General features: G+C 46.0%; 1 protein-coding gene across 3 annotated transcripts; it reads left to right on the top strand.

Moving 5' to 3' along the window:
- Positions 1-991: 991 nt before the first annotated feature.
- LOC115182611 (short coiled-coil protein B) lies at positions 992-16,173 on the top strand. Of its 3 annotated transcripts, none has more exons than XM_029744157.1 (4): positions 992-1,864; positions 10,454-10,525; positions 10,646-10,726; positions 14,099-16,173. In XM_029744157.1, the coding sequence occupies exons 1-4, from the start codon at positions 1,795-1,797 to the stop codon at positions 14,239-14,241; spliced, it is 366 nt and encodes a 121-aa protein (XP_029600017.1). In that variant the 5' UTR covers positions 992-1,794; the 3' UTR covers positions 14,242-16,173. The 3 variants fall into 3 exon arrangements, with proteins under 3 accessions (XP_029600017.1, XP_029600015.1, XP_029600014.1); XM_029744155.1 differs by lacking the exon at positions 992-1,864 and adding an exon at positions 8,640-9,495 and having other exon boundaries at positions 10,649-10,726; XM_029744154.1 differs by lacking the exon at positions 992-1,864 and adding an exon at positions 8,649-9,495.
- Positions 16,174-16,219: the final 46 nt, after the last annotated feature.

Here is a 16,219-nt window from a genome sequence, read left to right on the forward strand (position 1 = left end):
TGAGTCCAGGCAACTGAGAACTTTGTTCAGCCAATGGGTTTTAGTGTTTTAGCAATTGAGAAAAACTGTAATACGTCTTATTTACACACTTTATTTGAATATTTATGAAATGCATATTGTTATATTTGGTAGCACTTATTTGTTTTTCCTCCACCTCCAACCCATTTCCATGGTGGAACGGATGTGGCTGGGGATAGGTCTACAAAAGGGTGCTAATTTTTAAAAAAACTCACAAAAGCCATGAGGCCGATACGTAAAGTTTATTAAAGATCAGTGATACTCTCAAGACCAGTGTGCGGTTTCCTTTTTCCTGGAACGTCTGTGAGTGTAATGTTTACTGTTCATTCTTATTGTTTATTTCACTTTTGTTTATTATCTACTTCACTTGCTTTGGCAATGTTAACATATGTTTCCCATGCCAATAAAGCCCTTCAATTGAATTGAAATTGAATTGAGAGAGAGAGAAAGAGAGAGAGAGAGAGAGAGAGAGAGAAAGAGAGCAAGGGAGAGAGAGAGAGAGAGAGAGAGAGAGAGAGGGAGGAGTGTAGAAAGAGGGTGCAGCTGTTTGCTGGCTCTTTACCTCTCTGTACTTAGTGCCCTTCTCTAGTTAATGTGTGACCAAGTGAGTATGGGGAAAGGTAAGTGTGTGTGTGTGTGTTTATGGCACTTGAGTGTTTTGTGTTTCTTTTCAACCAACAAATAACTCTCCCTGAACTTTGAAACCTTTATGAGCCAATCAGCAACTGCTTCCCAGGACAAAACTAGTGTCACCTGCCGCCTGTCCAGTAACCAAGGTTTTCTGGGCAGGTAACCGTGACAACATAAATAATTCAGAAGGAGAAGGAGAGGGAGCAAGCCGCCCGACGGGAACAGGTGAGAGAGAGAGAGAGAGAGAGAGAGAGAGAGAGAGAGAGAGAGAGAGAGAGAGAGAGAGAGAGAGAGAGAGAGAGAGAGAGAGAGAGAGAGAGAGAGAGAGAGAGAGAGAGAGAGAGAGAGAGAGAGAGAGAGAGAGAGAGAGAGAGAGAGAGATGAGAAAACAAATGTATAAACTGTGAGAAAAGAGTCAAACGATAAGGAGAGAAAGAAGGAGTGAGGTAGGGAAAAACAGGCAGACAGGGAGAATAGAATGTTTCGGCTAGAGACCAGAGTCCAGGGAGAATAGAATGTTTAGGCTAGAGACCAGAGTCCAGGGAGAATAGAATGTTTAGGCTAGAGACCAGAGTCCAGGGAGAATAGAATGTTTAGGCTAGAGACCAGAGTCCACAGAGAATAGAATGTTTAGGCTAGAGACCAGAGTCCAGGGAGAATAGAATGTTTAGGCTAGAGACCAGAGTCCACAGAGAATAGAATGTTTAGGCTAGAGACCAGAGTCCAGGGAGAATAGAATGTTTAGGCTGGAGACCAGAGTCCAGGGAGAATAGAATGTTTAGGCTAGAGACCAGAGTCCAGGGAGAATAGAAGGTTTAGGCTAGAGACCAGAGTCCAGGGAGAATAGAATGTTTAGGCTAGAGACCAGAGTCCAGGGAGAATAGAATGTTTAGGCTAGAGACCAGAGTCCAGGGAGAATAGAATGTTTAGGCTAGAGACCAGAGTCCAGGGAGAATAGAATGTTTAGGCTAGAGACCAGAGTCCAGGGAGAATAGAAGGTTTAGGCTAGAGACCAGAGTCCACAGAGAATAGAATGTTTAGGCTAGAGACCAGAGTCCACAGAGAATAGAATGTTTAGGCTAGAGACCAGAGTCCACAGAGAAAAATAAACTAAAAGGGTGACTCAGGGAAAACTCCAGTCCGGTCATGGAAGCAGAGCTGGAAGAAGAGGACGGGAGTTTCACTAACATCTCCCTAGCTGATGACAGACCTACAGGTAAGACAAACTCACCTTTAATTGCAAAGCTAGTAGCTCTGTCCATTCACCTACACACACCTATAGGAGAGAGTGGGGTAAGTTGAGCCAAAGGGCTAAGTTAAGCCACCCTTGTTTCCAGGAAACCACACACACACACACACACACACACACACACACACACTGTAAAGCCACGTTCCCCCAGAGAGACTGAGACACAGACAGACACACTGTAAAGCCACGTTCCCCCAGAGAGACAGAGACACAGACAGACACACTGTAAAGCCACATTCCCCCAGAGAGACAGAGACACAGACAGACACACTGTAAAGCCACATTCCCCCAGAGAGACACAGACAGACACACTGTAAAGCCACATTCCCCCAGAGAGACAGAGACACAGACAGACACACTGTAAAGCCACGTTCCCCCAGACAGACAGACACAAACACACTGTAAAGCCACGTTCCCCCAGAGAGACAGAGCGAGGTGTAACACCTTTTACTCTGTTGAGTCCTGTAGAGAATTATTCTGAACAATCAGACAAGGAACTACCTGCATTCCATAGAAATTCAGAGTCACACACAATCTGGGTCTAACCTACAGAACATAGAGGTACTATAACCTACAGAACATAGAGGTACTATAACCTACAGAACATAGAGGTACCATAACCTACAGAACATAGAGGTACTATAACCTACAGAACATAGATGTACTATAACCTACAGAACATAGAGGTACCATAACCTACAGAACATAGAGGTACTATAACCTACAGAACATAGAGGTACCATAACCTACAGAACATAGAGGTACCATAACCTACAGAACACTGAGGTACTATAACCTACAGAACATAGAGGTACCATAACCTACAGAACATAGAGGTACTTTAACCTACAGAACACTGAGGTACCATAACCTACAGAACATAGAGGTACCATAACCTACAGAACACTGAGGTACCATAACCTACAGAACACTGAGGTACTATAACCTACAGAACACTGAGGTACTATAACCTACAGAACATAGAGGTACCATAACCTACAGAACACTGAGGTACTATAACCTACAGAACACTGAGGTACTATAACATACAGAACACTGAGGTACTATAACCTACAGAACACTGAGGTACTATAACCTACAGAACATAGAGGTACTATAACCTACAGAACATAGAGGTACCATAACCTACAGAACACTGAGGTACTATAACCTACAGAACACTGAGGTACTATAACCTACAGAACACTGAGGTACTATAACCTACAGAACACTGAGGTACCATAACCTACAGAACATAGAGGTACTTTAACCTACAGAACACTGAGGTACCATAACCTACAGAACATAGAGGTACTATAACCTACAGAACATAGAGGTACCATAACCTACAGAACATAGAGGCACTATAACCTACAGAACCCTAGGACTGGAGGTACAGACTGGGTAGGGTTGGCCAAGCAACAGCCTCACCTGGGTTAGTCTTAGCTGCAGACAGAAGGAGACATATAAACCCTTCAAAGTGGAGCTCAGAGCAGAGAGTAACCAAGCACACTGATCCTGGTGGCTGTGATACGGTGTGTCTAGTGTGTGTGGTCGAGCCTTGCCAACTGCTGCTGCACCGCTAGCCTGTGTAGTTCACCACTAAGGGAGTGACCGAGAGACTGTCAGAGCTGCAGTGTGTGTGTGTGCAGGGGCGAAAATCTGATATCAACTTTGGAGGGGACAATTACATTACATTTTCTCAAGAGCAATTCTTGAGGGGGACACCAAAAGTAGTGCTGTAACACATAGCCTACATTGTAATATGGTAAATGTATATTGAGGAACCAAAGAAATAAGGTGTTTGCCGTACTCCTAACTACCGGTACCCAAAACTACACAACTAATCACAACAGCAATACCATTGCCTTTAACAAATCTTAGTTCAGTCACCAGTTTAAGATGAGAGTGGGGGTATCCATGGCATTTTCCAATTATGTTCCTATTTTACAAGTTAAAAAAATTGAGAACCTTTCATAATGTTGCCAAACAAAGACTTACCTGAGACTCCCTGTTTCTGCCAGTCTGTCCCTGCATATCTGTCCCCAACTCTGCTGTCTGTGTGCCATCTGTTGCCTGCTCTGCCTAATGACATCATTGTGAAACATTTCCATTAGAATTTCATTTCTTTCTTATGAACATTTTATCAACTAGTCTTTGAGATATTAGGCTACTAGGGTTCTTACTTTGCGTTTTGGTGTACTGAAAAATACTCTGATGTCCGTCTTTTTTCTGCTATTTTTCTACCTGGCTGGCTTCACACACACAGTATGTAGGTTATTTACAGTAGGAGATGGGCTTCTATCATCTTATCTTCTATCATTCTATATGGGCTTCGATCTAAAAGGTAGCTAGCAAATGTGAAACGGATTGCAGTGACAAGAGTTGACAGCTGTATGAGTTCACCATTTACACAACATATGCTGCAACCTTTTGTAATTTTAATCGTTTGTTTCATATTGGCTGGCTTCTAACAATAGCTGAATTTGCAAAGCTAGCGAGCACCACTTCAGTGGTGTTTGCTATAATCTTTGCTACCCGGGTGTAACGGCTGTCTGTAAGAGGGAACCAAGGTGCAGCAGAGGATGTGCTCATCATTAGAATTTTAATTCAAACAAACAAGAGAACACTACAAAATGAACAAAACGACAGCAAACAGTCCTGTTAGGCAAATACTCAAACAGAAACAATTACCCACAAAACCCAAAGGAAAAACATGCTCCTTATGTGTGACTCCCAATCAGCAGCAACGAGCTTCAGCTGTGCCTGATTGGGAGCCACACACGGCCCAAAACAAAGAAATACCAAAACATAGAAAAAGGAACATAGAACGCCCACCCAATGTAACACCCTGGCCTAACCAAAATAAAGAACAAAAAACCCCTCTCTATGGCCAGGGCGTTACAGTACCCCCCCCCAAAGGTGCGGACTCCGGCCGCAAAACCTGACTCTGAAGGGGAGGGTCCGGGTGGGCCTTCTTACGGCGGCGGCTCAGGTGCGGGACGTGGCCTCTGCTCCACCCTTGACGTCGCCCTCTTAGGTGGCGCACCTGGCCGCGCCGAAGGTCTGGTGGGCGACGCTGACTGCGCCCGGCTGGCGGGCGGCGATGGTTGCGCCCGGCTGGCGGGCGACCCTTGTTGCGCCCGGCTGGCGGCCGGCGATGGTTGCGCCCGGCTGGCGGGCGACCCTGGCTGCGCCCGGCTGGCGGGCGGCGATGGTTGCGCCCGGCTGGCGGGCGACCCTTGTTGCGCCCGGCTGGCGGCCGGCGATGGTTGCGCCCGGCTGGCGGGCGACCCTGGCTGCGCCCGGCTGGCGGGCGACCCTGGCTGCGCCCGGCTGGCGGGCGACCCTGGCTGCTCCGACGGCACTGACCCAGGATTCACCAGGCTGGGGAGACATGACAGAGGCCTGGCCCTAGGCGTAGGCACAGGACTCACCGGGCTGGCGGGCGTCCCTGGCCACTCTGGCAGTTCAGGACAGTTGAGACCCACTGGAGGCCTAGTCCTGGGAGGTGGCACAGGACGGACCAGGATGGGGAGACCCACTGGAGGCCTAGTCCTGGGAGGTGGCACAGGATGGACCAGGATGGGGAGACCCACTGGAGGCCTGGTCCTGGGAGGTGGCACAGGATGGACCAGGATGGGGAGACCCACTGGAGGCCTGGTCCGAGGAGGAGGCACAGGATAAACCGGGCTGTGGGGGAGCACTGGAGTTCTGGTACGGACACTCTTTACCCACACTCCAGGCTGAAAGCCCACTTTGGCCCGGCACAGGCGGAGAGCAGGCATTGGGGGAACTGGACCCTCCCAGCGCTCTGGAGACACAGTGCGCAACGCCGGCGCAGGATAACCTGGACCGAGGAGGCGCACTGGAGACCAGACGCGCTGAGCTGGCACCATCCGCCCTGGCTCGATGCCTGCACTCGCATGGCACTTGCGGGGGGCTGGTATGTAGCGCACCGGGCTTTGAACGCGCACTGGGGACACCGTGCGCTCCACAGCATAACACGGTGTCCTACCAGTACCACGCTGCTTCCGGTAAGCACGGGGAGTTGGCTTAGGTCTACCACCTGACTCTGCCAATCTCCCCGTGTGCCCCCCCCCAAAAAAATTGTGGGGCTGCCTCCCGTGTCCGTTGAGCTCCCTTGCCTCGTACCAGCGCCTCTCAGCTCTCGCCGCCTCGATCTCCCACTGCGGGCGGCGATAATCCCCAGCTTGAGCCCATGGTCCTTTCCCATCCAGGATTTCCTCCCAAGTCCATGACTCCAGATAGCTTTTCTCCTGGTGCCTCTCCTTGTGCTGCTCCTTCCTCTGCTGCTTGGTCCGTTGTTGGTGGGTAATTCTGTAACGGCTGTCTGTAAGAGGGAACCAAGGTGCAGCAGAGGATGTGCTCATCATTAGAATTTTAATTCAAACAAACAAGAGAACACTACAAAATGAACAAAACGACAGCAAACAGTCCTGTTAGGCAAATACTCAAACAGAAACAATTACCCACAAAACCCAAAGGAAAAACATGCTCCTTATGTGTGACTCCCAATCAGCAGCAACGAGCTTCAGCTGTGCCTGATTGGGAGCCACACACGGCCCAAAACAAAGAAATACCAAAACATAGAAAAAAGGAACATAGAACGCCCACCCAATGTAACACCCTGGCCTAACCAAAATAAAGAACAAAAAACCCCTCTCTATGGCCAGGGCGTTACACCGGGTTAAATAAAGGTGAAATAAAATATATAAATAAAAGTTCCCTTGCGACAATTTAGCTTTTGCAACGAGACCATTAAATATATTTAAAACAATGGTAGAAGAGAGTGTAGTTCTGTTCAGTTTATCGCTAACCTTATCACAGGGACTTTGAAGCACTAACTTACATGCATGTTGATCTTGGAATAAATTGACGATAGCAAAGATTCCATCTTTGACGACGCCACATAAATGGAATAGGTACTAGCTAGCTTAATAGTTAATATTTGCGCGCTAGCTCTGCATATTCAGCTAGTGTGTGTGCGCGATTGACTGGATTAACCTCACGTCAGTTACGTGCATTGAGTGCCTTTCAGACAGTAGATACGACCTCTACGTTACCTAGCAAGCTAAGGAACTGGCAGTGGATCAAACCATTGTGAGGCAAAGGGTGAGGGGGTCGCAATCTTTTGAAACTTAAAACCTGTTAGGGCTAGGGGGCAGTATTTACACGGCCGGATAAAAAACGTACCCGATTTAATCTGGTTATTACCACTGCTAGAATATGCATATAATTATCGGCTTTGGATAGAAAACACCCTAAAGTTTCTAAAACTGTTTGAATGGTGTCTGTGAGTATAACAGAACTCATATGGCAGGCAAAAACCTGAGAAGATTCCAAACAGGAAGTACCCTCTCTGACCATTCCTTGAGCTTCTTGGCTCTGTTTATTGAAAATGTAGGATCTTTGCTGTAACGTGACACTTCCTACGGCTCCCATAGGCTCTCAGAACACGGGAAAAAGCTGAAAGAATTAATTCCAGCCGCTGGCTGAAAAACATTAGCGCCTTTGGTAAGTGGCCGATCAGAGGACCATCAGACTGAGGCGCGTGCACGGGGCGACCTCATGTTTTTACTTTCTCTCTCTTTGAACTAAAACACAGATTCCCGGTCGGAATATTATTGCTTTTTTACGAGAAAAATTGCATAAAAATTGATTTTAAACAGCGGTTGACATGCTTCGAAGTACGGTAATGGAATATTTAGACATTTTTTGTCACGAAACGCGTCGGGCGCATAACCCTTATTTACCCTTTCGGATAGTGTCTTGAACGCACAAACAAAACGCCGCTATTTGGATATAACTATGGATTATTTGGGACCAAACCAACATTTGTTATTGAAGTAGAAGCCCTGGGAGTGCATTCTGACAAAGAACACCAAAGGTAATAACATTTTTTCTTATAGTAAATCTGACTTTGGTGAGGGCTAAACTTGGTGGGCGTGTAAATAGCTAGCCCTGTGATGCCGGGCTATCTACTTAGAATATTGCAAAATGTGCTTTCACCGAAAAGCTATTTTAAAATCGGACATAGCGAGTGCATAGAGGAGTTCTGTATCTATAATTCTTAAAATAATTGTTATGTTTTTTGTGAACGTTTATCGTGAGTAATTTAGTAAATTCACCGGAAGTTTGCGGGGGGTATGCTAGTTCTGAACGTCACATGCTAATGTAAAAAGCTGGTTTTTGATATAAATATGAACTTGATTGAACAAAACATGCATGTATTGTATAACATAATGTCCTAGAAGTGTCATCTGATGAAGATCATCAAAGGTTAGTGCTGCATTTAGCTGTGATTTGGGTTTATGTGACATTATATGCTAGCTTGAAAAATGGGTGTCTGATTATTTCTGGCTGGGTACTTTGCTGACATAATCTAATGTTTTGCTTTCGCTGTAAAGCCTTTTTGAAATCGGACAGTGTGGTTAGATTAACGAGAGTCTTGTCTTTAAAATGGTGTAAAATAGTCATATGTTTGAGAAATTGAAGTAATAGCATTTCTAAGGTATTTGAATATCGCGCCACAGGATTCCACTGGCTGTTACGTAGTTGGGACGATTTCGTCCCACCTACCCTAGAGAGGTTAAAAACGCGCTTTTAAGTGTCTATAATCAGCACAATTGCTTTCATTCCGTATTATTAATATTATTTAAATTACATAGTTATGTTTCAGTGATATATTTGGGGGGACAAATCATATTTTTCCCAGGATGGGGGGGACGTCCCCCCCGGGATTTCCGTCCCTGTGTGTGTGTGTGTGTTTAAGGCGTCTGAGGCTGTACTATAGTGAAGAACAGAATACAAATTAAATGGAATACTCAGGCATGCATGTGCACACAAACAGATACAACCTGCACACAGTGCTGCCACACCTATCAGATATCAAATGTCCTTCATGTTTTCCCTTCATCAGACTACTAGTCTACATCTAGTGGAAGGAGCAAGTAGACAAGAGGAGGGAATGAGGTCATACAAGCATATTGTTACGGGGCCCAATAAATGTCGTCATTATTTTGACACCACCTGTGGCTGTGTGCATTGCGCTGGCTCCCCCTATCGGCCGCGCCGCTGGCTCCCCCTATCGGCCGCTGGCTCCCCCTATCGGCCGCTGGCTCCCCCTATCGGCCGCGCCGCTGGCTCCCCCTATCCGCCGCGCCGCTGGCTCCCCCTATCGGCCGCTGGCTCCCCCTATCCGCCGCGCCGCTGGCTCCCCCTATCGGCCGCTGGCTCCCCCTATCGGCCGCGCCGCTGGCTCCCCCTATCGGACGCCGCTGGCTCCCCCTATCGGCCGCGCCGCTGGCTCCCCCTATCGGACGCCGCTGGCTCCCCCTATCGGCCGCGCCGCTGGCTCCCCCTATCGGCCGCGCCGCTGGCTCCCCCTATCCGCCGCGCCGCTGGCTCCCCCTATCGGCCGCGCCGACCCCTACACCCAGCTAATGTGAACGTGTGTGAGGACTTCCCGTCGCAGACTGTCATACATGGAAATCCGCAGTGTCGTCTAGCAGCTAATAACGTTATCCACACAAACCGGCTAAGGTTTCCACACAATATTGTTATTATATCGAAGGGTAAGTGACTGACATTTCAGAAATAGAACGACACTACGTGGCTAGGCTTGTAGTTATTGAGATGTACGGATTTGACAGATTTCTGAGATTTTAGCTGTTTAACTTGCTACTGTACTGTAAAAAGCATTCTGATTAACTACGAGTTAGCTATGTACATAAGCTAACATAATATCGCGGTTATTAATTTGACAGCCGGTAGTTAGCTACAGTAGTCGTTTTCTTCTCGGTATCCCTGCTTCTCTGTAAAATGTTAGCATATCGTATGAAACAGCTAGGTGGCTAACATTAGCTTGCCGCTATGCTAACTTACCAGCTAGCTAGCTGCCTGGTCATGGGTGTGTTGTTGTTTAGCTACCGTAACGTTAGCTAGAGAGACAGCTAGCATCACTTGTTATCTTGGCCTGTTATGGCTTCCTCTGTCTTCTTGTTTGGGTATTTGGATGATGGTAGCCAGCTAACGTACAGTACTGTTGTTCACTTATCTAGCTAGCTACCTTTATCCGCGTTATTTGAATGAATAGTCCGTTAGAGAGGTCGAAGAGTTAACTGGGGACCGTTAGTTGGAGACTAACAGTTTTTTAGATCGAGACAGATGAGGTCACTTTGAATGAGATGGCAGTGCTCCTGCAATGCCATTTCCCGCACATGTTACGTTGTTTTGGACCCTTGTGGCGCAGTGGTCTAAGGCACTGCATCTCAGTGCTAGAGGCGTCACTACAGACCCTGGTTCGATTCCAGGCTGTATCACCACCGGCCATGATTGGGAGTCTTATAGGTCGGCGCACAATTGGCCCAGTGTCATCCTGCTTAGGGTTTGGCCGGGGTAGGCCGTCATTGTAAATAATAATTTGTTCTTAATTTACTTACCTAGTTATACATTTTTATTTAACAAAAATCATATGATGGTAGCTAACTATATTTTTTTCTCACCTTGATATGTGTGTGTGTCTACGTACAGTGGACAGAGGAACTGCAGTCCTGCATACCAAACAGGACAACGAGGACTTCACCATGAACTGTGACATGGATGGTAATGCCATGAACAACAACACATCCTCTGGTTGTGTCTGTCTGTATCGTCTGATTGTTTACATGTGTGTGTCCAGTAATATAGTGTGTGTTCAGTAATATAGTTTGTTGTGTTTGTCAGGAGACATGGAGAACCAGGTAGAGATGGAGGAGAAGACGAGGCTCATCAACCAGGTGCTGGAGCTACAACACACACTGGAAGGTAACATCTCTCTCTGTAACACACCTCTCTCTCTGTTACACACACTGGAAGGTAACATCTCTCTCTGTAACACACACCTCTCTCTGTAACACACACTGGAAGGTAACACACATCTCTCTCTGTAACACACATCTCTCTCTGTAACACACACCTCTCTCTAACACACACTGGAAGGTAACACACATCTCTCTCTAACACACACCTCTCTCTGTAACACACACTGGAAGGTAACACACCTCTCTCTTACACACACTGGAAGGAAACACACCTCTCTCTCTGTTCCAGTGGAAGGTGTGTTCATGTATCTCCTCTCTCTGTTACAGTGGAAGGTGTGTTCATGTATCTCCTCTGTTACACAGTGGAAGGTGTGTTCATGTATCTCCTCTCTCTGTTCCAGTGGAAGGTGTGTTCATGTATCTCCTCTCTCTGTTCCACAGTGGAAGGTGTGTTCATGTATCTCCTCTCTCTGTTCCACAGTGGAAGGTGTGTTCATGTATCTCCTCTCTCTGTTCCACAGTGGAAGGTGTGTTCATGTATCTCCTCTCTCTGTTCCACAGTGGAAGGTGTATTCATGTATCTCCTCTCTCTGTTCCAGTGGAAGGTGTGTTCATGTATCTCCTCTCTCTGTTCCAGTGGAAGGTGTTCATGTATCTCCTCTCTCTGTTCCAGTGGAAGGTGTGTTCATGTATCTCCTCTCTCTGTTCCAGTGGAAGGTGTGTTCATGTATCTCCTCTCTGTTCCAGTGGGAGGTGTGTTCATGTATCTCCTCTCTCTGTTCCAGTGGAAGGTGTGTTCATGTATCTCCTCTCTCTGTTCCAGTGGAAGGTGTGTTCATGTATCTCCTCTCTCTGTTCCACAGTGGAAGGTGTGTTCATGTATCTCCTCTCTCTGTTCCAGTGGAAGGTGTGTTCATGTATCTCCTCTCTCTGTTCCAGTGGAAGGTGTGTTCATGTATCTCCTCTCTCTGTTCCAGTGGAAGGTGTGTTCATGTATCTCCTCTCTCTGTTCCAGTGGAAGGTGTGTTCATGTATCTCCTCTCTCTGTTCCACAGTGGAAGGTGTGTTCATGTATCTCCTCTCTCTGTTCCACAGTGGAAGGTGTGTTCATGTATCTCCTCTCTCTGTTCCAGTGGAAGGTGTGTTCATGTATCTCCTCTCTCTGTTCCAGTGGAAGGTGTGTTCATGTATCTCCTCTCTCTGTTCCAGTGGAAGGTGTGTTCATGTATCTCCTCTCTCTGTTCCAGTGGAAGGTGTGTTCATGTATCTCCTCTCTCTGTTCCAGTGGAAGGTGTGTTCATGTATCTCCTCTCTGTTCCAGTGGAAGGTGTGTTCATGTATCTCCTCTCTCTGTTCCAGTGGAAGGTGTGTTCATGTATCTCCTCTCTCTGTTCCACAGTGGAAGGTGTGTTCATGTATCTCTTCTCTCTGTTCCAGTGGAAGGTGTGTTCATGTATCTCCTCTCTCTGTTCCACAGTGGAAGGTGTGTTCATGTATCTCCTCTCTCTGTTCCACAGTGGAAGGTGTGTTCATGTATCTCCTCTCTCTGTTCCAGTGGAAGGTGTGTTCATGTATCTCCTCTCTCTGTTCCAGTGGAAGGTGTGTTCATGTATCTCCTCTCTCTGTTCCAGTGGAAGGTGTGTTCATGTATCTCCTCTCTCTTTTCCAGTGGAAGGTGTGTTCATGTATCTCCTCTCTGTTCCAGTGGAAGGTGTGTTCATGTATCTCCTCTCTCTGTTCCAGTGGAAGGTGTGTTCATGTATCTCCTCTCTGTTCCAGTGGAAGGTGTGTTCATGTATCTCCTCTCTGTTCCAGTGGAAGGTGTGTTCATGTATCTCCTCTCTCTGTTCCAGTGGAAGGTGTGTTCATGTATCTTCTCTCTGTTCCAGTGGGAGGTGTGTTCATGTATCTCCTCTCTCTGTTCCAGTGGAAGGTGTGTTCATGTATCTCCTCTCTCTGTTCCAGTGGAAGGTGTGTTCATGTATCTCCTCTCTCTGTTCCACAGTGGAAGGTGTGTTCATGTATCTCCTCTCTCTGTTCCAGTGGAAGGTGTGTTCATGTATCTCCTCTCTCTGTTCCAGTGGAAGGTGTGTTCATGTATCTCCTCTCTCTGTTCCAGTGGAAGGTGTGTTCATGTATCTCCTCTCTCTGTTCCAGTGGAAGGTGTGTTCATGTATCTCCTCTCTCTGTTCCAGTGGAAGGTGTGTTCATGTATCTCCTCTCTCTGTTCCACAGTGGAAGGTGTGTTCATGTATCTCCTCTCTCTGTTCCACAGTGGAAGGTGTGTTCATGTATCTCCTCTCTCTGTTCCAGTGGAAGGTGTGTTCATGTATCTCCTCTCTCTGTTCCAGTGGAAGGTGTGTTCATATATCTCCTCTCTCTGTTCCAGTGGAAGGTGTGTTCATGTATCTCCTCTCTGTTCCAGTGGAAGGTGTGTTCATGTATCTCCTCTCTCTGTTCCAGTGGAAGGTGTGTTCATGTATCTCCTCTCTCTGTTCCACAGTGGAAGGTGTGTTCATGTATCTCTTCTCTCTGTTCCAGTGGAAGGTGTGTTCATGTATCTCCTCTCTCTGTTCCACAGTGGAAGGTGTGTTCATGTATCTCCTCTCTCTGTTCCACAGTGGAAGGTGTGTTCATGTATCTCCTCTCTCTGTTCCAGTGGAAGGTGTGTTCATGTATCTCCTCTCTCTTTTCCAGTGGAAGGTGTGTTCATGTATCTCCTCTCTGTTCCAGTGGAAGGTGTGTTCATGTATCTCCTCTCTCTGTTCCAGTGGAAGGTGTGTTCATGTATCTCCTCTCTGTTCCAGTGGAAGGTGTGTTCATGTATCTCCTCTCTGTTCCAGTGGAAGGTGTGTTCATGTATCTCCTCTCTGTCAGTGAGGTGATCAGTGATGCTCCAGTTGTGTTAATGGAGCTCCTAAATGGGTCTCTGATTGTATCTGTCCACTCTATCTCCAACACAGTTTAGTGTGTTACTCTGACTGAGCCACCCTCTCATCCTCTCTGTGAGGCTAATACAGCTACTCCCTTCCTGACTCGGATGGATTTAAGGTGTTGTCCAAAATGGCACCCTATTCCCTATGGGCCCTGGTCAAATGTAGTGCACTGTGTAGGGAATAGGGTTCCATTTGGGATGTTTAAATCTACCATAATACAGCAGTCTGGTGCTGCTAAACATTCAGTCTAGTCTGGCAGGGAGGAGTATTTGGCATTGATGTGGAATAAACTATCAGGAGGCTTCTGTTTCTGTATCGGCGTTTCATTTATCATTACTTACTTAGGCGGGGTGGCCTCCCCTGTCAAACTCAGCCTTAAAAATAATTATCTAGGGGAAACACTGGTCTGTCTAGTTCTAAGTTCCGTACCTCTGTTCCAGACCTTTCAGCACGTGTGGATGCGGTCAAAGAGGAGAATCTGAAGTTGAAGTCGGAGAACCAGGTACTAGGCCAGTACATCGAGAACCTCATGTCGGCCTCCAGCGTGTTCCAAACCACCGACAACAAGAGCAAACGGAAGTAACCCATGACGACCAAGGGGAGTGAGACCCCCTACAATAGCCTGGTAGCAGATCTGTTTGTGCCATCTCCATGTTTGGGATGACACAAACCGTAGGCATGATAGCACAAACAGACTGGCACTCAGGCTACCTGCAACATCTCCTCTCCCAAGTGACAGCAGAGGAGGTAGAAGCTGTTTGTAACCACAGTTCTAGGGACGGATATGGACGTGTTCCAAATGGCAGATTATTTCCAAAGTAGTGTACTATGTAGGGAATAGGATGCCATGAGCTCTGGTTAAAAGTAGTGTACTATGTAGGGAATAGGATGCCATGAGCTCTGGTTAAAAGTAGTGTACTATGTAGGGAATAGGATGCCATGAGCTCTGGTTAAAAGTAGTATACTATGTAGGGAATAGGATGCCATGAGCTCTGGTTAAAAGTAGTGTACTATGTAGGGAATAGGATGCCATGAGCTCTGGTTAAAAGTAGTGTAGTCTGATCCTTGATCTGTGGTTAGGGGCAACTTCTAATTCCAGACCCCAAAATCCTCCCTACACTCCAACCCTAAGAGTCCAGTTTACATTGTTGTTTGACCTCTTTTTACCCTCCTAACATAAAACCCCAGACATGATTTAACTGTTTTCGAATTCATCTTATTTTAGAATACTGTTTTGTGTTGTCATGTCAACTGCATCTGTAATGAGTTTTGACATCAGACCTTTTTTTATTTTGATGACTGGTTGATACTGGTTGGATCTGGAAGGAAACTGGACTTGTTGTATATGAATATGGCCAAACATGAATCAAACATATTGAATGACATGTCAATGTAATTCAATAATATAATATTAACACATTCCATCGACTTATTGGTCAAAAGGTTACTAAGTATCTGTTTTTTTATTTTTAATTTCCACCACTTATTGATCAACACAAACATTATGAAATATGATTCTGTATGATGTATTTTTAAGCAGTACTACTGTTATGCTACTCATTCCACTAGGAATGGGATTCCTAATTCATATCGTCACCATGGAGTGCTGTGTGAAGTCAGTAGGTGAAGGAAAAAGCACAGTAAAGGTGTTATGCTGTACATAACAAATGATGCCATCTTGAATTTGAATGCAACCCTTGACTAGGGTCAAGCTACACTACAGGGTGAGACGGCCTCCTTTACCTATGATGGTGGAGGGAGGAGAGAGTCAGGGAGGACAGAAGAGAGCTCTGCTTTTTACAGTTAAGAGCCTTGAGTGGTATTGATTAGAACACTCAGGCTGTAGAACACTCCGGAAGGTTCTGTCAGTGCATTAACACAGAGCTGCTGATGGTAATGGACTGTGAGAGGCTGGTTATAGTAGAGAGAAATAAGGTTAGGGTACAGCAAGAAATTCTATGAGAACCTTTATCAGGGATGTGATCGGGATTTTGGCTAGGAGATAGCTAGGTCAGTTTCAATTCTGTTTGAATAGAGGATAAAATGGTCAAATGCCTAATTAAATCAGGAAGAATCACAACACTCAATTGTACAGAGATCAGAGTTTTGAGGTTCTATTGGTTCCAGGTTCTAAAGGAATAGTTTAGGGAATATTGAGATGATTCCACTGCATCACGTTATTTAATTTTATTTCAATATAAAATAGTATTTTTATTTTGTAATATGTTAAATGGTATTATATTGTATGCTTCACGGACTCTTGTTAGTCCCAAATGGCATCCTATTCCCTATATTAGTGCACTACTGTGGGCCTATAGGGCCCTGGTCAAAAGTCGTCCACTGTTCCCTACATAGAGTGCCATTTGGGACATCCACCTTAGTTTTTCCTTCAGGCATGTTGATAATGTCTACACACATCCTATGGAACTAACTGCCTGCTGTGTAGAAGTTTAGAGATTCTATGACTATGTTGCCTTTTAACACTTTTGTTTTAATAAAAAAATAATACTTGTTATGCTTTTGTACGAGTCGGGAGTGAAACTATCAATGGAAATAAGGAA

Source organism: Salmo trutta, unplaced genomic scaffold (genome assembly GCF_901001165.1).
Source record: "Salmo trutta unplaced genomic scaffold, fSalTru1.1, whole genome shotgun sequence".
In the NCBI taxonomy this organism is placed as follows: domain Eukaryota; kingdom Metazoa; phylum Chordata; class Actinopteri; order Salmoniformes; family Salmonidae; genus Salmo; species Salmo trutta.

Excerpts from the sequence above, each read along its gene's own strand:
- LOC115182611 (XM_029744154.1), top strand. The coding sequence starts at position 8,814 with ATGTCCTTCATGTTTTCCCTTCATCAGACTACTAGTCTACATCTAGTG. Across the intron at positions 9,496-10,453 it reads TATTGTTATTATATCGAAGG|TGGACAGAGGAACTGCAGTC; the intron begins GTAAGTGACTGA and ends GTCTACGTACAG. Across the intron at positions 10,727-14,098 it reads GCTACAACACACACTGGAAG|ACCTTTCAGCACGTGTGGAT; the intron begins GTAACATCTCTC and ends CCTCTGTTCCAG.